At 41.2% G+C, this 24,544-nt stretch overlaps 2 protein-coding genes across 3 annotated transcripts in view; both read left to right on the top strand.

The window, feature by feature from the left end:
* The window catches only part of nr3c1 (nuclear receptor subfamily 3, group C, member 1 (glucocorticoid receptor)), a 31,193-nt gene extending 12,700 nt beyond the window's left edge, over positions 1-18,493 (top strand). The window contains exons 3-9 of the mRNA XM_061786964.1: positions 7,946-8,106; positions 8,860-8,976; positions 9,067-9,345; positions 9,488-9,632; positions 9,763-9,893; positions 9,988-10,145; positions 12,023-18,493. Of these exons, the coding sequence (XP_061642948.1) occupies positions 7,946-8,106; positions 8,860-8,976; positions 9,067-9,345; positions 9,488-9,632; positions 9,763-9,893; positions 9,988-10,145; positions 12,023-12,175 (1,144 nt within the window). The 3' untranslated portion in view covers positions 12,176-18,493. The remainder of the gene's footprint in view (positions 1-7,945; positions 8,107-8,859; positions 8,977-9,066; positions 9,346-9,487; positions 9,633-9,762; positions 9,894-9,987; positions 10,146-12,022) is intronic.
* Positions 12,180-23,944, top strand: fgf1a (fibroblast growth factor 1a). Of its 2 annotated transcripts, none has more exons than XM_061786966.1 (3): positions 12,180-12,301; positions 21,348-21,451; positions 21,530-23,944. In XM_061786966.1, exons 1-3 carry the CDS (start codon positions 12,262-12,264, stop codon positions 21,728-21,730), a joined length of 345 nt encoding a protein of 114 aa, XP_061642950.1. In that variant the 5' UTR covers positions 12,180-12,261; the 3' UTR covers positions 21,731-23,944. The 2 variants fall into 2 exon arrangements, with proteins under 2 accessions (XP_061642950.1, XP_061642949.1); XM_061786965.1 differs by lacking the exon at positions 12,180-12,301 and adding an exon at positions 19,546-21,042.
* The last annotated feature ends 600 nt before the right edge of the window (positions 23,945-24,544 follow it).

A 24,544-nucleotide genomic window follows, 5' to 3' on the forward strand; every position in this document is an offset into this window, starting at 1 on the left:
GAATCACAGCAGTGACACCAACCATCTTATGAGCTTGTCACCCCTTTGTAAAGTCCTCCTCTATGGCAAAACAACAGGGAGTTTTGTGGGAAGGTTTTTCAGCTGAAATTTTGAGGGTCATTTTAAAATTCACATTTGGACGATGCAATTAAACAATATGCCTAATAATCCTCGCCACTTTGAAATTTTTGCAATTAGTGTTTTGTGGTCTGCAGTGACAACAGTTCTCACCTAAAAATGTGCGTAACCTTTTGTCCAATGTCTGAAAGAATGTGAATTGTTTCAGTCTCGAACTACAGAAGGAGAAAAAAAAGACAATTTTAATGGACAATTAAATATGTTGATTATTGGTGATAGCAGACTCTTTGAAGCTGCATATTGTCTGCATTCTTATGTCTTTCACCAAAAACATATAAATGCGTATTGAGCCGCATTTTCATGTGGTTTACCAGTGTGCGATTTGGGTTGGAAACTACTGGATTATGCAGTAGGGATGGCATATGTCGGGCACATGTATTTGTAAGTGTATCTGGTCATAGGAGAAGTTATTTTAGGCTGCTGCTCTCGCAACTGGACTCTTCTGTGCTGTTCTAGACCATCCTAACTAAGACTTGTATGAATTGATAAAGCCTGCTCAGATGAGAGGCGAAACGTCTTCCAAGACAAACAGAACAGTCCCGTAGTTCAAGGCCCAGAGAAGGAAATGAAAACTAAAACTACAACCCCATTTCCAATGAAGTTGGGACGTTGTGTTAAACATAAATAAAAACAGAATACAATGATTTGGAAATCATGTTTTACCTATACAGTGTTCCCTCGTTTTTTGCGGTTAATGGGAACCACCCCCCCGCGAAAGGTGAAAAACCGTGAAGTAGGATTTGCCCACCCCCCCCCTCCCTAGGAATTTTCGTGTATGTGGGTACCATAATGTTTAAACTATGTAAACAGTATTTATACTTTACATATTTGAGACAAAGATTGCAACAGTACACGTATTTACTTAAATCTTTAATTATAAAACCTTATACAGTAATTAACATTCATCAACATTGCCTTCTGAGAGAGGCGAAGAGGCTTGCGTTGGTGGCGGAGGTGAGGCTCTCACTTGACTCGTAGAGGCTTTAGGTTCACTCTGAGACTCTTCTGCTGGAGGCGCTGATGGTGTTGCTGGGGTTTTACCTTGGAGAAAAACATGGTGATGGGTAGTTGTTGTCTTTGTTTTTTCTTTTGCTTCAAAATTCCCCTGTACAAGGACATAACCCCGTCTCTTATTACGTGGAGTTACCACGTTTTGCTTCCTTATTGAAGCAGTTTTGCGGATGTTTGGTTCCTCTTTCTTGATGTACCGCACTGTAGATTCATTTACGCGATAATGGCGTGGAGGAGGAAGCTTTCGCAGGGGCACAGCGCTTCGGCGGCATTGTAAGGACTTGCTTAACTAATCAAAAAAATTATCGCTTAAACAAAAAAAGGTATTGGGAACACAACAGCGTGGACGAGACTGGCGAGACACAACAAGGGAAGATGCTGGGTGAGGCTGTGATGATGCGCAGCCAATCAGCTCACAGGATAAATCCGCTCGTGCTTTCATTGGTCGATGTCGCGCCCCAATCACGCGCCTTATATGAGTGCCCGTACAGTACAGGCATGTACAGGCATGTACAAAGCCTCTGAGTCAACTCATCTCTTTGTTTAGCATGGAGGGAAACCTCTCGCGCGCATCAACATGAAACAACGTGTCTTTCCGCAATATGGCTGCCGATATGGCTGTATTTTTTTGTTTTGTTTGTTTGTTTGTTTGTTTTTTGCGACACTGCATCAAAAACTGACATCAATGTGTAAAGGATATCAACACATGGGCTCAGGAACACTTAAAAAAAAAAAACAATGCCAGTAAATAAAGTTTGGCGCTACATCCGTAAGTGCAACTTGAAACCATACGATGCAAAGCAAAAAACATTTATCAACAACACCCAGAAACGCCGCTGGCTTCTCTGGGCCGAGCTCATGTAAGATGGACTGATGCAAAGTGGAAAAGTGTTCTGTGATCCGACGAGTTAACATTTCAAATTGTTTTGGGAAATTGTGGACGTCGTGTCCTCTGGGCCAAAAAGAAAAAGAACCATCCGGACTGTTATGGACGCAAAGTTCAAAAGCCAGCATCTGTGATGGTATGGGGCTGTGTTAGTGCCAATGGCATGGGTACCTTACACATCTGTGATGGCACCATTAATCCAGAAAGGTACATACAGGTACACACATATGCTGCCATCCAAGCAACGTCTTTTTCATGGACGCCCCTGCTGATTTCAGCAAGACAATGACAAGCCACATTTTGCACGTGTTACAACACCGTGGCTTCGTAGTAAGAGAGTGCGGGTACTAGACTGGGATGCCTGCAGTCCAGACCTGTCTCCCATTGAAAATGTGTGGCGCATTATGAAGCATAAAATACGACAACGGAGACACCGGACAGTTGAACAGCTGAAGCTGTACATCGGGCAAGAATAGGAAAGAATTCCACCTACAAAGCTTCAACAATTAGTGTCCTCAGTTTCCAAATGTTTATTGAATGTTGTTAAAAGAAAAGGTGATGTAACACAGTGTTAAACATGAACCTGTCCCAGCTTTTTGGAATGTGTTGCAGCCATAAAATTCTAAGTTAATGATCATTTGCTAAAAACAATAAAGTTTATCAGTTTGAGCATTAAATATCTTGTCTTTGTAGTGTATTCAATTAAATATAGGTTGAACATGATTTGCAAATCATTGTATTCTGTTTTTGTTCATGTTTGACACAACGTCCCAACTTCATTGGAATTGGGGTTGTAGATATCAAATTTAGATTTTACCACTGTAAATTTAGTCCCCTCTCAATCACATGGCCATCAGCTATTTATGACTGCATCTTCCATCCACAATTTATGCGTAAACACATGGCATGACTCCAGACTGTACTGATGTGCAAGGCGAGCTGTAATCTGCCTGTGCCGCAGTACCACCGGTTCCACAATAACAGCATTTCGGAAACAAACAAATATTGCATGGAATAGCACATCCTTGGGTCACCCTCAATAAAAAATACCATCAGGAAGAATTCGGTGGCTGTTGAAGCTGCCCTCCGTGACTCTTGATCTGAATTGCAGTTCATCACTCATACTTGGGCCCATTGTTCCTATTCCTGGGCTCAGCTCCAAAGTAAAGTCTATGTAACAAAACCTATAGTTATATCTGCTTTCAACCATACTGTACGTTATTCCAAAAGTTGAACCACAGTAATTCTCTTGCCAGATGCGTACCCCTGCATTGGCACCTCTGGTCTGCACCCCCTTTTCTGATAAAGCAATGGCCTTAACATCTTCAGTTACATTTGGGTCGATGCTGACGTGTAAGCCTTAGCTCAATCTGTTGAACCACGTGATTAAACATATCTCATCAAAAGCAATGGCCTTAACATCTTCAGTTACAATTGGGTCGATGCTGACGTGTAAGCCCTAGATCAATCTGTTGAACCACATGATTAAACATATCTCATCAATTTGCAGTACAGTAGCCTGGGGAATGTGATGTAAACATATGTTAACTAAACGCAAAATAATCTATTCTTAATAAACATATTGCATTGGGAAAATTGCTGCTAATGTGAAGATGCAAATACACCGGTGTATGTGTATAGCTATCTTCTATGAAGCTGTTAAACTACATGGCACTCTGGGCAAAAGGAGATTACAGATTGTTAAAATGGTCACTGGGCCACCAGCATTATCTCAAACTTAGCCTATCTCTGTAAAAGCCATTCTGATTGATCACAGATATAAATGCAAGCGATTAACTTCTTAAGCCAGCTCTCGCTGAAGTCACAGCCGCTCTCTATGATGCAGCGCTGGGGGAGTATGAACCCTGACCGATAGTTAACTCAGAGGGAAGCCAGCAACTTTCCTTTTGACGGAGCACACTCATTTCATTTCAACAGATGCTTTCAGAAACAATGTCAAAAATCACTGATTTTATCATCTACAACTAACCTTAGACATGTTCTGGTGTGTCCATGTATAACACATAATGTAGTGGTACCTGACTTAAAACGTTTTTGACGATATAAGCCGTCCCTCATCAGTTTTTTTCTTTTTTCTTTTCAATTGCAACCACAAATTTTAAGTTACGACGGCTAGATTCTGGCAGCAAACTTAACAACAAACAGCAATTTGGCAGAAAGGGACTGATTCTTTAAAAAAGAGGTCAAGTGCTCGCCTCAAGATTTTTCTTGGCACTACCGGTTCAGGTTTATTATAAAAGCATAAAACAAAGACAATTACCAAATCACATAACTTTGTCTTAGCTAGCGTAATGATACCACTCAATGCAAAACACCAGAGATGGACTAACGAAGGTAGCGTTGTCGCTGCGTTATAACTCTTTAAATGTCCCATACTTTACCAAACCAACTTTTTCTAGTATTTGGGATATTATAATGGCTTTATGGTGCCTCAGTAAAGATGTTAAATATGAGTTAAAATCGTACACGCATTCCTGAGTTAGACATTTTTCTGCCGAGAGGCCTGAAATCAGGTCATTCGAATTTCTCGAGCGTATCTACTTTACTAGCGAAGATCTCCGCCTACTCCTCCACTCCCGAGCCAGCGCTGTCAACGTAACAAACACGTGCTCTCACAAGTAGTGAGGGTTGGGTCTTCTCCACAGAGGCAACCAATCAGACAAAAGGGGGCAGTCTTAGCCATATATGAACAAAGCGGATACACAACTGGGTCAAACAGAAGTAGCTAAAAGAGGGGCCTTTTCTGGACACTGTATGAAAAAACCAAGGTGTATTTTATTTATTTATTTTTTTTATGAAATTGGCACTTTTATACTAAGTCCATGTCACTTTATGGACGTCTAAATCGCCAGAATACAAGACCTTTAAACAACGGATATCAGAACACAAACGGTGCAGCAACACATTTATAACAGACAGTATAACAATACTCACAGGCACATATATTCATCCTCGCTGTAAAAACGACTAATATTACTAATATCAGTGCATCTAACTGAGGTGTTGTGACAGTCTTCGAGTATATACGTATGTATCAGTGACGTGCGATGAGGTTCATGATTGGTGAGGCACTGACTATGTCACGTGACTGAAGCTCAACTCAACACTGCCACATGCTGGTTGTGGCACTGTACATACCAGACTCCACTGTGCACTTTTAGTGGCTTTTCTGGTCGATAAGAAATACTAAATGTCACACACTTTCATTAAATATATTAGACAGTCTGTTAAACGTCAGTAAGTGCAGTACATGTGTGATAAAACGTATATTATTGGCGATGTAATGAGGAAACACCAATGTCTCTTGTGTGAAGCCACGGACCAATCACAGCCTGGCTGAATGGATGTGTTTGTGGTCTCTTGAAGCATCTTGCGAGCGATGAGTCAACGTGACTCGTAACTGCGCTTCCTATGCATTTGAACAGGAAATATGAAAATTCAGCTATTTTAATGATGAAATCATTGAAATTATTGGATTGAAAAAGAAAATCAATGTAAAGCACGGACCATAGAACTAAAATGCAACAATTTAATGTACTTAAGTTTTGTTTTGTTTTTTACGATTCACATGCAGTGGAAAGGAAAGACCGCTAGGGGGCAGTGCGGCTCTGCCTCACTTGCCCATCCTGACCACATGTCACTGCTATGTATGCATTAGGCAAACACACCAGATAGAGCCACGCAATGAAATAAAAGAGGGATGTCAAAAAAAAATTGTCGCGGGCCACATTGTATTGGAATTGATGAATGGCATTTTCATTCATTTCAATGTGGAAAAATGATGTTTTGAGATACAAGTGTTTAGAGGTAAAAGTGTAAGTCAAGGCACCACCTCAGTATGCTTTGGAACATGACAGATTCTTTTCCTATTCCTTAACTTTCCCCATCATTCTGACATTTACCTTGGTTTTAAGATGCGTGAGAGTAATTGGATTTCAATGAGCAGCTTAAAGCCTTTACAGGAAAGAAGTCCAAAGGACACCATTTCATTGGGCCTTTCAAGGGAGAAGTCATTACCCCTCCATGCTCAATGACATCATCATCTTCTTCACAGTGGACTCATTATTGGCCTCTCTCTGCATGTGAACACTCTGGGCTTTGATCATTTTGCTAAACTTTACTGCATGATCTCAGTAATGTGTTCTCCAAATGACCCTTCACCCCAGTGCCTGTTTATTGCACTGGGTTTAAGACTAGATAATGAAACTTAAACACAGATTAATTAAAATGAACCCAAAGGGAGTATATATCTCAAACTTCCCCGTACGACTAAACTATTTTTTAATCTACGTCTAGTTACATATTCCAAAGACAGAAAAATATTTGGTTTGTGTTGTGGAAAAGATGTTGAGCTGAAGCAAAGCAAGCTCACCATTTATCTTGAATAAGTCTCCTGTGCTAATTAAAATGTGTCTTCCACACTACTGTAGTTGGGGCACCTCCGTGACACCCCTTCCTTTGTTTTAAGATGCTGAATTATTGGACTTTGGGGCCCTGTTGTGTGTCTCAGGTTTTCCGGTCCTGCTACGCCCACCGACTGCCGTGATCTGGCCCCGATTTATCAGCCGTGCGTCCTTGTGTTGCGCAATTATGCAAACGTGCCTTAACAGTGTGCTCCGTGCACTCTAGAGCATTTTTCATCAAATATACAATTTTTTGTCATGCTTACGCAGAGTTAAGATGCACAGACACTCAGAGTTAAGACGCACAGACACTCAAACACAGTTGATGGCAGCTCAAGATGGGTTTAATTGACACTGAAGTCACTGGATTGGAAAGGGAGTGTGGACCTTGCATGCATTTTCCAAAGCCAGGTGACCTCTTGTGGTAGTTTTGACAAACTGCATCTCAGCGCACTAGGATGGTAATATTTGCATCATCGGATGAAATTGAATACAACAGTTGTATCAGTAAGTATGTCACTCAAAACATTATTGATTAGTTATGCAGTAGTTCTAAGTAATTATATTTTATTTATACAAACATTTCACAAAGAGGATTAGTGCTGCTAACGATTATTTTATTTTTCGATGAATCTGACAAAACATTTGTAATTTTCATACCGTTATTCTAAAACAGAATATTATTTCAAGTAAGCAGTGCAGAAAATGCACAATTTATGATTCAGTGACTGGTTTGCTCTGTAATGTTAGAAAATGGGCATAAATCTTGATCATTGGTTTCCAACGTAAAAGCAGTTATTTTGAGCTAAAGTTTTATTTTGATTTAACACTAAGGTGTGAAAGTCTGCTTTCATGAAGTACTGAAGCAAATTCTGAGCATTTGGACAATTTCAAGTCAAACAATGTCTCTAAATGATTCATCATCATCAAAATAGTTGTCGAATCACTTGATAATCGATTAGTTGTCGTGTCATTGTTTCATACATCTCAAATACAGAGATACAATATTTTACAGCTGATACAAGAAAACAGAAGTCAAATCAAAGTGTTTAAAAAAACACATTTAATAAATCAAACACAATCTAGTCTTACTGTAAGGCCTGCTTAAACGATTTTTAACTGCTTTTTAAAAATGAAGAGGCAGTTCTTTGCTCAAAAGGCTGTGCATTCCCCAATTTGGGGGCAATGGACTGCAAGGGTCTTGCACCTTTAGCTTTTAATTTTGTGTGAGGGGCATTAAGTAAAAGGCAGTCAGCAGACCGCAGTGTTCCTACATGACAATAAAAATGACATCAAGTCCATCAAATAACGATGAGCCTGCCCATTGAGGGCCTGTAAGTGTCTGTTGCGATTTGTGTATTGAATCCTTAATTGAACTGTTGTGAAATGAAAATGTTCTTTCCTTTGTATTACAATTGTGTGGAGGAATGAGAGTAGATTTTAGATAGCCGTCTCACCTCTCTCTATCTGAACGTCTACCCTCAAGCTTGACTTCCCCACCGGAAGGGACCACGGCACCGTCGTCGACCCAAGGAAAGAGTGGCACTCACAAAATCTGCTTGGTGTGCTCAGATGAGGCTTCCGGGTGCCACTACGGTGTGCTCACATGTGGCAGTTGCAAGGTGTTCTTCAAAAGAGCAGTGGAAGGTGAAGCAGCCACCAGACATGATTATCTCTCCTACTCGTGCATATACAACTTCATATTTGCTTGAGGCCGTTGTTTGGGGGACACTGTGATCACCTTTGTAATGTTAGGGCGATGTTCACTAGTGCGACATCTGAAAAGCTCACCAATTCCTCTTTAACATGGCATTGTGACTGGCTAATATTTTGAAAAGTGAACTTGCCCGTAAGTTTATGACATGTATATATTAGCATAATTTATTTGGCACAGTCTTTGTTTTAATAGGTCAAAATCTTAAGTCGCTTAAACCACAGACAAGACCGACACGACTATTCTGAGATTTTTTTCTTCTGAGAATTGTTTCTAGAAGTACTTGTGGTCTCATTTATTACTTCAGTGGAATAGGCAAGCCGTTATGTAAATAATAGACCCACTTGCATTTGTGCTTTTCTGTTTAACAGAAAGTTTGTCTCCAGACCAGACAGAAAGCTCCTAACTATTTTCTTAATGTTTACATGCTTCGAATGTCACCCGTGTGGGACTCAAAAGAGAGAAAATCTGTGCTACGGAGAGCCAATATAGAAAGCATTTTTAGGTGCAGAATTCAAAATTCAGACTTGTCTGTATGGTGTAAAACCCCCCACAAAATAATTGTTTAAAAGTCCGCGTTGCAGCTGGGGCGTGAAGGATGAACTGCAATATAGCGGGGAGTCACTATGTTTTTTTGTTGTTGCAACCTTCTGTTAACATGAATCTTATTCTGCTGTGCATCTCAGGACAACATAATTACTTATGCGCTGGAAGGAATGACTGCATCATAGATAAGATCAGGAGAAAGAACTGCCCAGCCTGCCGCTTCCGCAAGTGTCTGATGGCGGGCATGAATCTAGAAGGTACAGCCACGCGGTTGACTGCGCACAGTATATCCCGCCTAGAGTCCTTTTAATCGTCTTCTTGACTTGTCTGTCTTTACTCTTCTTCAGCACGTAAAACCAAGAAGAATCGCTTAAAAGGTATGCAGACGAGCAACCCGCCCGAGGTGCTACCCCCCAAGCCAGCCGAACCCCAGGCACTTGTCCCCAAGTGTATGCCTCAGCTGGCCCCCACCATGCTGTCCCTTTTGAAGGCCATCGAGCCTGACACCCTCTACTCAGGCTACGATAGCTCCTTGCCTGACACACTCGCCCGCTTCCTGACCTCCCTGAACAGACTGGGCGGCCGACAGCTCACCTCTGCGGTCAAATGGGCCAAAGCTTTGCCAGGTGGGTTTATTCTGGTGAGCTAGTTGTGGAGAGAAGCTCGTCATCCCCACTCAGCCACTGACTTTTCTTAACCATCTCCATATAGTGACGTCTTGTTGCCACTTGCTGTCTTACTCTTCAACCGGACTCTCCTTCCACTCAGGTTTCAGGAACCTCCACCTTGACGACCAGATGACCTTGCTCCAGTGCTCCTGGCTCTTCCTCATGTCCTTCAGCCTGGGCTGGAGGTCTTACCAGCAGTGTAACGGCAACATCCTCTTTTTTGCTCCTGACCTAATCGTGAACGAGTATGTGGCAATGACTTGTTTACATAAGCAATCTACAAAGAAAAACAAACTGTGAATGAAGGACCCCTCGAACACACTGCTTCCGCCTTGACTCACACTGTTTCCACTTGCTTTTCTTCTGTGATTGAAGAGAGCGAATGAAGCTGCCATACATGGCCGACCAGTGTGAGCAGATGATGAGGATTAGCAGCGAGTTTGTCCGGCTGCAGGTTTCCCTTGATGAGTATCTGTGCATGAAGGTCCTGCTCCTGCTCAGTATAGGTGAGTCTCTCTTCAGATCAGATCACCGTATACTTTGAAGCAGTCCTCAGAGGCCTGAGATGAACACGCATGTTTGTACCTCCTTTTTCTGCAGTGCCAAAAGACGGCTTGAAGAGTCAGGCGGCTTTCGACGAGATCCGCATGTCATACATCAAAGAGCTGGGAAAAGCCATCGTCAAGCGAGAGGAGAACTCCAGCCAGAACTGGCAGCGTTTCTACCAGCTCACCAAGCTGCTGGACTCCATGCACGAGGTTAGAAACCGGGACACAATCACACAGGAACACAGAAGAGTAACAAACGTTGTCATATACATTAATAACAGTGGACTTGACAGTAAGTATTGGAAATGTTTGTTCTCACGATTTTTCCACCATTTAGGAATTACAACCATTTTATGCAAAGTACCTCTATTTTCCAGGACTCAATAATATTGTTGCCTAATAGTCCTGGTACGGTCCTATTCCCTTGCTGCTTCAAGACAAATGAAACTAAGTATGTCAGGTATTGACATTTGGAAACTGCCTGACTAGAGCTACCACTTTGAAGTCAAAGAGACCTCAATCCAAGTGAAGGAGGCTGAAAAAAAAATCTGTGAGGGATAGCAGTTTTGGTACTGTTTTAACAAAAGAAAGCAGTGGTGAGCTCCAAAGCATCAAAAGGCCTTGAAGACCTTGGAAATAAACTAAAGCTGATGATTATAAAAGACTTTTGATGGACAAAAAACACTTCACAAAATCAACAGCAGTATAGAATACAATGGAGAAGGTAGTTATATCATTGTCCAAATCTACAATCAAGAGACGCATTCATGGATGTACCGATGCCAGCTGGTGTCAGAATTGTGGTATGGGAAACATTTGGAGAAGGAGCAGAATAGCTCCAATGCATACCACATCGTGGGCCAAACATGGTGGAGGAATTGTTTAGACATGTATGGTAGCTAATGGAACGTTCTCACTGGTGTTCATTGACGAGGTGACTGCTGACAGAAGTAACACGATGGACTGTGAGGTTTATACTGCAATACTCTCTGCTCATATTCAGACAAATGCAACAAAACCGACAAGTCAGTGCGGGTAGATGGTGACCTGAGACTTGAAAGGCAAACACTGTACATGGAATATTCTTCAATTACCAAGTCAGTGGCCTGAGCTCCAACCAAGAGTGCATACTTTTCACTTATTGAAGGCAAACGTGAAGGCAGCAAGGCGAGAACCACAAACAAGCAGCAAGTAGAAGTCTGGCAAAGCATCGACAGTGAGGAAACTCACTCCACAAATCAGGCAGTCACTGGGCCTCATTCACTAACCGTGCGTGCGCACAGATTTGTGCTTAAATCATGCCGACAGCGGATTTCTGCAGCTGCTGTTGTGATGTAAATTGATCTATTCTCACACACACACCGCCGCTGGCGTGGTCGAATCATGACGTACTCCGGTTGGCATATGACATAAATATAATTTCATGTATTTCATCAACTACATGCCTCTTTGGCTGTGCTATATGCATTCCTTACTATGTAATTTAACAATGTATACGTGTGTAGTGTTAGCTCACTCTCAGCTCTTAAATTGATTTTGTGTACGTATGTTTTGGACCAAATTCTCTCATTTAACTTCAGAATTCATGAGCAATGATTAACATGATTATTATGCTACATGTTGCCAGTTTCCGATGATACCAACTTTTTGAATACAGGATAAAGATGAAAGGTTTTTTTTTGTCATTGTTTTTTAAGTTTTGGATCAGCCATCTCTTGTGACTTAAACCTCTCACATTGGCTGAGATTCATCCGACGGACACGCTTTTTCAGGGAAATAGGGGTGCGGCTTATGCAGATTGCAGGTCACGGGCACAAGCCTGTCATATAGAAGGAATTCTGTTTCATTAACATACGCACAGTGGTGTGAAGAAAATTGGCTGGTATGCAAATGTCATGAATCTGACGGTAATTTTGCATGTACTCTCAATTTGTGGAAACATTTCTACACATTTATTAGTGAATGAGGCCCATTGTCTGCAAATAATTTCAATCCAAGTCCATCAATCCATCCATTTTCTGTCCTGCTAATCACGATTAAAAAGCAGTGGGTGCTTGCATTAATGTTGTCGTCGTCTGTTTGTGCAGATGGTCGGTGGGCTTCTCAACTTCTGCTTCTACACCTTCGTGAATAAATCATTGAGTGTGGAGTTCCCCGAGATGCTGGCCGAGATCATCAGCTACCAACTTCCCAAAGTCAAGGCCGGGGGCGTCAAAGCGCTCCTATTCCACCAGAAATGACTGCTATCTCCAAACGCACAACATGCCTTAATACGAGAGACCAACACCTACTTTCACCCTGAAGAGCGACAGCGAAAAGACTCAGTATGTCTTTGGGAGTGAGAGGTCTGGAGGGAGCAGCCGGAGGTGCACAGAGGTTTTTTTTTAAGATTTCTTAGGAATTGTTTGGAGACGAAAGCGCTTCACACCCATGTTGTCTCAGGTGGCTTCCTTCAAATACGGAACTATATCCAATAGATTCTACACATAAATAACTCCGTACAGATTCTAATAGTATTTTCACATTCTGGAAGTTTTCCAGGTTGTAATCACATGGAAGAAACTTCATGACTAATTGGTTTTTTTTTTTAACTCTTTAGTTTTCATAAGAGGCTGCGACTAGATAGCAACCCTCCTTGATTATTGAGCTTCATTCTGTGCTTTTGTCCTTTTTGATGTTAAAATAGTTCCCAAGTACTGTTTTATTACATTAGCCATTCAAAAGGATGATTTCTCCCCAAGCTGACCTCTTCCAGGTTTACACACGTCGTTTCATGAAAAGGGAAAAAAAAAAGTGCCTTTTTTTTTTTTTTTTTTTGCGTTAAATATCATCTCAGCTATGTCGTCATACCTCTCGGGGCGTGCCTCTCCTCAGACCGTCGCAGTTTTACCCTGATTGTACAACATGCAGTTGCAATGCTTTCTTTTTAAACGGCTGTGTTTTCCTCGGTCCTTTGAGTGGATGTGCGTATGCGTGTGAATATTCATCATCCCACACATTAATTTGCCAAAGTGCGATGTTAGCACCTCTTGTCCTTCTATATAGGCTTTAAAAGACTGTGAAGGACAGCTATGGCTTAGTCGTAGTCTTCATGCAAGATTTTAGGTTTTAGCCTGCCTAAGCTCAATTTGGCACCCCCACTTTACTTTCGCCCTCGACTCAATTTAACAGAATGTGATTCGCGTCGACCAATCAGAAAAGAGATCCTTATTAATGCATCTGAAGGGTGCAACCGTTCAGCCGTGATGGTGATTGTGTGTGTGTATCAGTGTTAGCGTCACTTTGTGTCTGCGGGGATTGATCCATGTGTCACCAACAAAATCATCTCAGTATTTTACTAAATATGCCCACCTACGCCTTTAAAGTTAAACACATCACTAACGGTTACCGTATTTCCTCATGTAGTGGCTTTGTTATTCTACTGAAGAGAGAGTGCTATTGAGGTTTGGCTTAGAAAGAATCCTTATTTTTTGTACTGATTATATTTTATGTTAAATAATGATTCTTAGTTATAAAATGGTTCAGCAATGTAATATGTTTTATCATAACTATAATATTATTGTATAATGCAAGGGTTTCCTAAATTGTAGAAATTCAAGACGCAAATTAAAATTTGCTTCCTTCCCTGGACCCAAACATGTATATGAAGAGTTCTTTTCCAAAAGGCTAAAAAAAAAAATCCATATGGATTAGTCTGAGAGAAATAATATTTACCCAGATGTGCAAATGCTAGAAGTTTTAGTTAAATTTATTTAATATATTTTTGTTCCTAATGCTGCACACCCAGAAATGCATTTTTAGAGTTTTCATTTTAAACAGAACATGAACATGCAGTGGACTTTTCTGCAATGTTAACCTACTGAGTTTACCAAGCCACGTGATCACATCACAATGCATGACACTGGGTTACAAAAAACAAAAAACATTTCAACAAAAAAAGAAAAACACACTTTTCCTACTTGTCTGTTTGGACTGTTTTGCATCGCTGAACCCGTTTCCTTGTTCAGATCAGGTTTTTATACCAAGTTGTTAAGTTTATTAATCAAATGTTACAAACTTCGCAGAGTGTAAATTGAATAGTATACATAGATAAATCTGTAGACAATAGAATGGCAGGGCAAGTTCCTTTTTAAAAATTGGCATTTTGTACATTTTGGGGAAAAACCTCTTCATTATACAGTTGTGGGCATGAATGTTAATTGTACTGTACTTTATTTGAACTGTTCTTTTGCAAGGATGGAGTAATCACAGGATCTTTCCTGATTAAAACAATAATAATAATAAAATTGGGTGCAAATTTAGGATTTTCTCTAAGCTATGTTTGATGTGTAGCCTTTATTCAAGTGGGCAACTCAACATACCGATTAATTAAATCAGAGGTCACTATTTTCCTTGCCCCCCTACTGTGAAGTCCCCTTGTCCACCTTGTCTTAAAACGTTAGCAGCAGTACTTTAAAGTGTGTTCAGTCGAGAAGCACCACAGGCTCGTGAGGAAGACCAACATGACCCTTCCTCCTCCTCACGGCAAGAACAGTATTTGCTTGCCAAACAGCCTCATGGTGTGTTGTGGCCGATGCGGGACGTGTGACTGTTTCTATCAGCCGCTGGACTGAAATAGTTTGGATTTGGGCTCTTCGGGCTACCCGTTGTTCCACCACACCTATAAGCTCCACTCTCTTTGCGTTCGCATGGTCCTGCATGTGTTGGACCTGCAAGCCGTTGAGCCTCCGTTTGATGTGTTCAATGCCGTCAGGATGTGTGTGTCGTGGGTTAAGCACAAAATACTCCAGTTTTATCAAATGAATTTGAATTGTGAGATTATTGAGTCCAAAACATGGATGAATCAATTGGACAAGTCATGAACTCGGGTGGATTATTGGCGCATTGTGTGGTAACTAGGCCACATTTATCTTGGAAATACAAGGCAAAATGGAAGCGTCAGTATCAGGACCAGCCAAGACAATGATTTTGAATTATAATAACCCCAAAACCATTGAACCAACAAATGTTCATAATATCTAATAATAATAATCAAAAATAGGCACTTTTACAGATAAGGTTCAAGTTATTTGCCCCCCTAGGAACTATTAAACATTTCCCTAAAATACTGCCGTGAATAGTGAAAGTCTGCAAGTAATAGAAGCTCCTCTAAAAAGGTGTATAATTGTTTTTAGATGCCACAAGATGGTACCAAAGCACTACTTTGGTCTCAATGAAGCTCCTCATATCACTTCAACCCAGTTGGTCTGCCTTTATTTAGTCTTTGAGGCAAGCTCTCCTGTCTCTGTGGTTGAAGACACCGAGGTGCTTAAAAAGCTCCTCGGTGGCAGGGCCCTGGGAGTGGATGAGATCCGCCCAGAGCTCCTAAAGGCTCTGGATGTTGTGGAGCTTTCTTGTTTGACACACCTCTGCAACATCGCATGGACATCAGGGACAGTGTCTCTAAATTGGCGGACCGAGGTGGTGGGGGGAGCCGAGGGTGTGTTGCAATTCCAGGGGGATCACAGTCCTCGACCCCCCTGGTAAGGTCTATTCCGGGGTGCTGGAGAGGAGGGTCCGTCGAGAAGTTGAATCTCAAGATTCAGGAGAAGCAGTGTGGTTTTAGTCCTGGCTGTGGAACAGTGAACCAGCTCTTCACCCTCGGCAGGGTCCTCGAGGGTGCATGGGAGTTTGCCCAACCAGTCTACATGTGTTTTGGGGACTTGGAGCAGGTGTTCGACCGTCTCCCTTGAGCTGTCCTGTGAGGGGAGCTCTGGGAGAAAATGGGTACCGCAGCCCCAAATACGGGCTGTTCGGTCCCTGTACGACAGGTGTCAGAGTTTGATCCGCAGTGCCGGCAACAAGTCAGATTTGATTGTTACAGCATCCGCAGTGATGCGGACTCTGTCGTGGTGAAGGAGCTGAGCTGAAAGCCCAAGCTCTCAATTTGCCGTACAGTCTCGTTCCTCCCATCACCTTTGGTCACGAGGTGTGGGTCGTGGCCGTGCCCAAAATAAGTGGCCTCGGCAGGATGTCCGGTCTCTCCCATAGAGAGAGGGTGAGAAGCTCGGGTCATCCGGGAGGGGCCCAGAGTGGAGCCGCTGCTCTTCCGCATTGAGAGGACTAAGATGAGGTGGCTTGGGCATCTGGTTTGGATGCCTCATGGTGGACTCCCTGGGCAGGTGTTCCGGGCACGTCCCACCGGCTTGAGGCCCCAGGGACGACCAGGACATGATGGAGACACTACATCTCCCGCTTGGGCCGGGAACGCCTCAGGTAGAGCGCGGATGAAGTGGCTGGGGAGAGGGAAGTCTGGGCTTCCCTGTTAAAGCTGCTCCCCTGCGACTCAACTCCAGATAAGCAGAAGAGAGTGACAAATCTCGTTCCTTTTTTTTTTTTTTTTTTTTGGTCCTCAGCTGTCAGCTTTTTTTTTCTTTATAGGTTTGCCTATCAAAAAAAAGCACTTTTTTGCCATCTTTGTTAAACGTTTACTTTCACATTAGTGTACAAAAATCTCTGCTGCTGCTCTTTTGTATCACATATAGATATATATACAAATACTTTAAGTACTAATACTTGCCTCGTCTTGTTCAGAATATGCAAGAGAAACGACAGATAAACTATCACCACCACGTCACATATAAGCTATTTTCATACAGGCCAGACATTCAGGAACACACATACAAGCATGGATCAGACCACGTATATACACACACACACACAGAACTGATGTTTGCTTGACTACAAGGTGACCAAAGCACTTACTCTCCACACAAACTCACCAAGTAGCTCTGTTTGGTTTTGGTTTGTGTTTTTGTAAAATGAAACACGATGGCTTCGGTGAAATTGTGTAAAACTGTGAATAAAATAGCCTAGGATAGGAGTCGAGTCTTTGCCACACTAAGTGTTTATTATAGTCATCAGCCGGCTTGAACGGGATTTGCACTAGCCAACTGTTGTACAAAATTGATTTCCAAACAAATGCTATGCAGACATTTGTAGTCTTGTCAAGGGCAAATACGAGCTTTTTTTTCCTGTACATACACTAATATATATATATATATATATAAAATAAGGCTTTACACGATCATCAGCGAGTTTAAAAAAACAAAAAACAATAAGCGATCACCGATCCGATCACAAGATGGAGCAATGTGTCTATTTAAATGATTTGTTCATTTACTGTACATACTTGTGTACTGAGTTTCTTCAAAAATATCTTGTCAGGTCATGTATTCTAATCAGTCAGGTCAAACCAACATTACAACATGACAAAAATAATGGGTGCTAACTTACTGTAATTAAATTACTTCACACACACCGAAACCTTAGCGCATGATTCGACAGAACGCCGGTACAACCGTTAGTGCTAGCACTAGCTTGCTAGGCTACATTACATTTTGTTGCCTGCTTGCAACCCGTATCGTATTAAAAGTAAGTGAACGTACCTCGAGCAATCCTTGAATTAAAGTCCTCTCCCGAGCATCGTTGACCACCAGCACACGTCTTTCCTCATTTTGTTCTTATAATACACACGACGCGATCGATTGTTGTTGTCGTGGCCATGGTAACGAGTGTATCCAGTCGTGTTTGAGTTGACAACATAAAGCCCAGTGATGGTAAAAGACGGGATGCGGTGGTATCGGAATACAAGATTTTATTGCAGTAGTCTGACATAGTGCAATCGTGAAAAACCAAATTTGTCTTGTAGTCTGATCCGGTCATTACATGTTGTCTATCCCAGACCGCCGACATGTTTTTTTTTTTTTTATGACTTTATTGGCTGTCAGATATTTACAGTACTACATCAAAAGAGACACGACAAGGCTAAAAATAAACCAGTTTTTAGATTCAAATATACTGTACACGATGGCGACACGGAGTAAATGTCTTTTGCGGAGCCGATCAATGACGTCTGTGAATTATGACATTAAAGCCGATCAGCATATAATGCTAATTATCGGCCCATACCTATCAGGCTGATCAGATCGGTGTAAAGTCTAGTAAATATATGTATGTATGTATATATATATGTATATATATATATATAGAGAGAGAGAGAGAGAGAGAGAGCGATGTATACATATATACATTATATATATATGTATATATATATATATATGTGGGTGTGTGGGTGTGCATATATATTGTGTATATATATATACATGTATATATGTGTGTGCATATATATATTGTATATATATATATATACATGTATATATATGTGTGTGTGTGTGTATATATATATATATATATATATATATATATATATATATATATATATATACATGTGTATATATATATGTATATATACACACACACCCTGTGTAAAGACAAGGGGAACTTTTTTGTATACACTCGTGTTTTTGGTTCCTCTTTCTGCTGTATTGCCACTCCTGTTCCATATTTTCCTTGTCTTTGCGCTTGGTACCTCTCATCCATCCTAATGTAAAGGCTTGTACATGCTGTAGTTTGCCATGACCCCCGGATTTTAAAAAAAATAAAGACAGTCATGTAATTCTTTGTAAGTCAGTGTTCAAGTACTTGTTCATCAAATAAAAGCGCTTCCCATCTGGCAACTGGATTTGTTGATTTACTGACTGTTCTGACTACTTACGCTGGATTGACATCATTATAAAATAGTAATTTTTATATTTTAACCTGTCGAATTTCAATTTGCACGATGAAGTAGGTTGTGGAATAAAATCCAGAATTTTTTTAATTTTTACACTAGTAATACTGTACCACCTTTATTCTTATATTGATAATTGTACAGTCTTTCTGTCAAATGCCGTTAATTCATTCACCTTCCCAAGAAAAACTGGGGGTGGGTGATGTGGGTGCTTCTGTGTGATAGTGTTTCAGAAAGTAGTAGGCAGCTTGAAAGTGGCTTGTGATCTTTGCTGAGCTGATCACACAGAGAAACTCTACATGAAAGTACAAAAATGCAGAAAGTGTGTCAATGCCGAGTGATGCTATTCACCGAGCTGAAAAATTAAGACGTGGTTAATGAGGCACAACATGTCAAAGCAATCCTCGGATATGACATCAGACATGCCCACAAGTGATATCAAAACAGAATGATCAGTGTTTTGTGATGTTGCCATGTCATCGTTGGCCATCAGTATCACATCTTGATACATCTTGATTTTTGTGAGTTTTCTCTGGGTACGCCGGTTTCCTCCCACATCCCAAAAACATGCATGGAATGTTAATTGAAAACTAAATTGAAAGTGAGTGTGATTGGTTATTTATATGTGCCCTGCGATTGGCTGGCGACCAGTTCAGCATGGACCCCGCCTCTCGGCCAGAGTCAGCTGCGATAGGCTCCAGCGCACCCACGACCCTAGTGAGGATAAGCGGAACCGAAAATGGAAAGTGTGAAGCAATGGAAAAGTAAGGAATCTTAATAAAAAAAAAAAAAAAACGTTCATTGTCCACAACAACCATTCACACCTATGTACAATTTAGAGTCTTCAATTCACCTACCATGCATGTTTTTGGGATGTGGAAGGAAACCTGAGTGCCCCGAGAAAACCCACGCAGGCACGGAGAACATGGAAACTCACTACAGGCGAGGCTGGATTCGAACCTGGGTCCTCAGAACTGAGGCAGTTGTGCTAACCAGTCTTTCACCGTGCCATCCAGTTAAAAGACAAATGTTCTATATATAAATTTTAAAAAACATAATAATAAAGACAGTCAAGCTGCTTGGAGAAAATGTATTAATTCATTTTAATTTACTAGGAGACTAAATAAATTAGTGGATCAAATGTTAACAATCTCTACAGCAGTGAGAGATCATCAGGTCACAAGTGGGCTGTTGGACCCAAAATCTGCGTGTAGATTGCCACAGTATTATTATTATTATTTTTAATGTGTTTGCTTGTCAAACTCTGACCCAAAAAATCTGAGGACAGAAAAATGCTGATGTCATCTCGGCCAGCTTGCTGGCCCTGTGAGGATAAATTTCAACTCTTAATTGTTTAAAGAAGCAGTCCTATTGCTAATATCAGACATGCAAACCAATGGCATGAAAAAGGTAACCAAAAAAAAAAAAAACATTGTAGGGGGGTATCCCCTGGGCCCCCGCAGATAATTTTTTTCATTGTTACATAAATTAAGCAATCTGGAAGACTCTGAAGAGTACAATAAGGCAAAATAAACAAATTGTATTCACGCAGAAAAACATTTATTTACACCGCTCAAGTACATTCATTCATTCATCTGCCGTTCCGCTTATCCTCACTAGGGTCGCAGGCGGGCGTGCCTGAGCCTATCCCAGCTATCTTCGGGCGAGAGGCAGGGTACACCTGCCTGACAGTTTTGAGGACCGGGGTTCAAATCCCGGCCCCGCCTGTGTGGAGTTTGCATGTTCTCCCCGTGCCTGGGTGGGTTTTCTCCACGAGACTCCGGTTTCCTCCCACATCCCCAAAACATGCATGGTAGGTTGATTGAAGACTCTAAATTGCCCGTAGGTGTGAATGTGAGTGCGAATGCTTGTTTGTTTATATGTGCCCTGCAATTGGCTGGGGACCAGTTCAGGTCCGAAGATAGCTGAGCTAGGCTCCAGCAAGCCCGCAACCCTAGTGAGAAAATGGATGGATGTTGATCAGAGCTTCTGACAGTGTTCGTGCCAGCAGAGAACGCTTTGCTGGCCCCGACAGCTCACCGCTGATAGCCTATTTATGCAATTATGGGCTACACAATATGTATTTTGTTTTGAAATTACCCAATGCATCCATGTGTACTATGGCATTTAATAGCCAATAAATAGACATTGTCTCTTTTGTGTATTTGGTAATGAATTTACAATGACCTATGAACTGATATGCCATTTAAAGGGATCGTGTAAAACTGTCCCTGCTCGTCCTCCGTACTTGACTCGTCTTTGGGGAGCGTCCCAGCTCGGGCACGCGCCTCCATCCGCCCCAGTGGTCCCTCGTGCCCGCGTATGCCCGCACACCCTCCCCCCAAAAAAGCCGATTTTGAAGCCCATTTTCTTCGCTATTGGAGGCCCGCTGGAGGATGACTTCCATCCGGCTGTACTGCATGAACGGCGGACATCACCTGCAGATTCTCCCCGACGGGACGGTCCGCGGCCAAAGGGACGACACGGACGTTCACAGTAAGATGAGGCGTTCACGAACCTCCCTGCAATAGCAGCCAAGCCGCCAGCCAATTGCACGGCACATGTAAACAAACAGCCGTTCGCGCGAACGTTCACACCTACGGGCAATTTGCAGTCTTCAATCAACCTACCACGAATGTTTTGGAGAAAACCCACGCAGGCACGGAGAGAACATGCAAACTTTTGAACCCCGGTCCTCAGAACTGTGAGCCGGATGTGCTAACCCGTGGACCCCCGTGCCGCCCCTCTGATACCAATGGTGATGCATGAATTTGTATGATTGATGTGGTCTTTTTTGTCAGCTTTTTTGCAGCTCAAGGCTGTGGCTCCAGGTGTGGTGGTTATCCGAGGACGAGAAACGGGAATTTTTTTAGCCATGAACGAGGAGGGCCGCTTGTACGCTTCGGTGAGTTTTTGCACACTGCCAACATTGACGGCATCCGTTTCAAGTGACTCTTCCCATCTATCGCGTGTCGTCTCGCAGCCGTCTGTAAATGACGAGTGTCGCTTCCTGGAGAGGCTGGAGGAGAACAGCTACAACACGTACCGGTCTCACAAGTATCAGGAGAACAGCTGGTACGTGGCCCTGAAGAAGAATGGGAAACCTAAGCTGGGTCCCCGGACACACATTGGACAAAAGGCCATCTTCTTCCTCCCCCGCCGGCTGGATGCTGACACCAGCTGACACCAGCACTTACCAAAAATGTCATGACTCATGAGACATTATTTCTATTTGTTTCAAAATGTGTAACATATGTGTGCAGTGTTTCACAAAAATGAGTACACCCTCACATTTTTTTTGCAATATCTTTTAATGGGACATCACTAAAGAAACTTAGCTACAATTTAATGTGGTCAGTAGTAAATTGACTGTCCCCTAAACACACAGCCATTAATGGCCAAATCAGCGGCAACAAAAGGGAGGACACCCTGACGTGAAACTGTCTGAATCGGGCCCAGGTACCAATTTTCCCTCCCTGGTGACATGTGACCCATTAGTGTTATAAGGTCTCACGTGTGAACGGAGAGCAGGTGTGTTACATTTGGCGTTATCGCTCTCACACTCTAATATTGCTTACAGGAAATTTTGTGTGGCACCTCATGGCAAATAACTGAGGAGCTGGAAGAGTTTTCATTCCTATAAAGTATCGTGAGTATTTTTGGAAGCCACTGTAACATAATGCACTGTTTCAACAGTCATACTACGCTTAAATATAGACAAATAAAAAGTGTACTTAAATCATAATTCAATCAAATCCAAATCAAAAAAATCGCACATAGAATTCAAATTAAATTGTAACCTAAATAAAAGATTGAATGCAAATTGTACTTCAAAGTTCAATACAGCTAAACTGGACTTAACATCATTTACTGTACCTACTGGATTTTTTTATTTTTATTGTTTCTAGTTTAATCTATTATAGCAGGGGTGCACTCACTTTTGTGAGATACTGAATGTCTACTGCATCACTGATAGCGTAATATTTCACTCATCTGACTAACAGCATGGGTTGTGTTCCTACTCAGTGTGAATGGTTGTCTGTCTCTATATACTGTATGTGCCTTGCGATTGACCGGCGACCAGTCAAGGGTGTATTCTGCCTTTTGCCTGAAGTTAGCTCCGATAGGCTTCAGCTTTCTGCCACCGTGAACAGGATAATCGATGGATGTCGACTGCTTATTTTATTTTAATGAAACTATGGTGATTTTACTGATACAATCACCTAGTGGCTGTTGTGCGGATTCCATCATGCAGGTCGACATTCACGTTTTTAACAAACTTTATCGTTCAAATACTTGCGTCCTCCTAACTTTATCGTTCTAATACTTGCGTCCTAATGTGCTGTTTAATGACTAACACAACAGTTAACACTATAATTGTAACTGTTAACTTTTCAGTGATTGATTGTTGTTTAACACTATATATGTAACTTAGGTTTTCCACATAGGTTAGTGCTACCCAGCTGGCTGCTAACACAAACTCTTCAGTTGGATCGCTAACACGACTCATGGCCTTTTTTTTTTTTTTTTACAGTGTTAACATTTTAGAATATACCGTTTGTGAAAATTATAATCCAATCAATAGATATCTTTTCTAACAAATCTTAACCTATTGAAATATAACAGATGGCTATGGAAGTATATCTGTGCCATCGGAGTTTGAATTCGAATTTCTAACTGAATTTTTTTAGCATCGAATTTCTAACACTGAATTTTTTTCAGCATCGAAATTCGTATCACTGAAGTTTTTCAACATTGAAATTCAACGTAAAAAAAATTCAACATCACAAGATCTTGAATTTTTTTACGTTGAATTTCAATGTTGAAAAATTTCAGTGATACGAATTTCGATGCTGAAAAAAATTCAGTTAGAAATTCGATGCTAAAAAAATTCAGTTAGAAATTCAAATTCAAACTCCGATGGCACCGATATACTTCCGTAGATGGCCTTCAACTTTTACGAACACTGCAGCAATTTTGCTGATTACACTGTCACCCAGTGGCCATTATGTGAATTGCAAAATCCAGGTAGATAACTGTTTCACTAACCTATGCTATTGAACGCCAACATTGAGGTAGACAATAGTGCTTTTTAAAATACTGTAACGTGAAACCTCTAATAATTGCATCCTCTGGTATGGTTTAATCTATTACAGAAACAATCACTGATTGATTATTTAACACTATATATTTATTTAACAGTTAGCATCTTCACATACTCCAATGCTAACCAGTTAGCTAAGGCCTTAGCTCATGAAAGAGAAATTAAGATATATAAGATTAAATATATACTATAGTTTGTTAAATTGTTACCATTTATGGTGTGAAATCCTATTTATTAGCAAAGAAAACTGGACTTAAATGAACTACAGCTAATAAATGCCCTTGTAACACTCCAGCAATTTTGATGAGTCACTTTGTGGTCAAGGCGTGAATTGCAATATCCAAGTAGCTATCAACAGCTTTTAAAATAACATTACAGGGTCCGCGGTTTACGACAAATTTGTACCTGGCGGAAGGTACCTTGGTGTCATGTTTTCTGTCACTAACCTACGCTAATGTATAACTGTAGTAAAGTCATTATTTAAAATACTGTAGATAATGTGAAAAACACTTCTAGGTTAAGAAGAAAAAAAAATAATCAAATGAAAAACAGTGAAGACGGTCGTACGTACAAGAATCCAAACCAGTACTGCTAACCAAATGCAGAGGTAGTCACTGATGGTGTAGCTTTAGCTATATGGCCATTTTGCTGATTGCTAAAGTTAAGTACTAACATTTCACAAAATAAAATATACCACCCTACTTTTTGTGTTTGGTGAAAAATGAACATGAATATGTTGCATAGCAAAGCTGACCTTGCTTTTTCATTGATGGCAATCATTGCCAACTGTGTGCCTGCTAAACCCTTTGAGACGCTTTTGTGTTTAGGGGCTGTACAAATAAACTTGGCTTTATTTTTTTGTAGCCTTAGCAAGTAGAAAGACCACACACAGGA

The sequence above is a fragment of the Phyllopteryx taeniolatus genome, chromosome 10 (genome assembly GCF_024500385.1).
Source record: "Phyllopteryx taeniolatus isolate TA_2022b chromosome 10, UOR_Ptae_1.2, whole genome shotgun sequence".
In the NCBI taxonomy this organism is placed as follows: domain Eukaryota; kingdom Metazoa; phylum Chordata; class Actinopteri; order Syngnathiformes; family Syngnathidae; genus Phyllopteryx; species Phyllopteryx taeniolatus.

Bases quoted from the DNA above. Each gene is read 5' to 3' on its own strand.
- fgf1a (XM_061786965.1), top strand. From the start codon at position 20,943: ATGACTTCCATCCGGCTGTACTGCATGAACGGCGGACATCACCTGCAG. The intron at 21,043-21,347 runs GTAAGATGAGGC...CTTTTTTGTCAG, and splicing joins GGACGACACGGACGTTCACA to CTTTTTTGCAGCTCAAGGCT. The intron at 21,452-21,529 runs GTGAGTTTTTGC...GTCGTCTCGCAG, and splicing joins AGGGCCGCTTGTACGCTTCG to CCGTCTGTAAATGACGAGTG.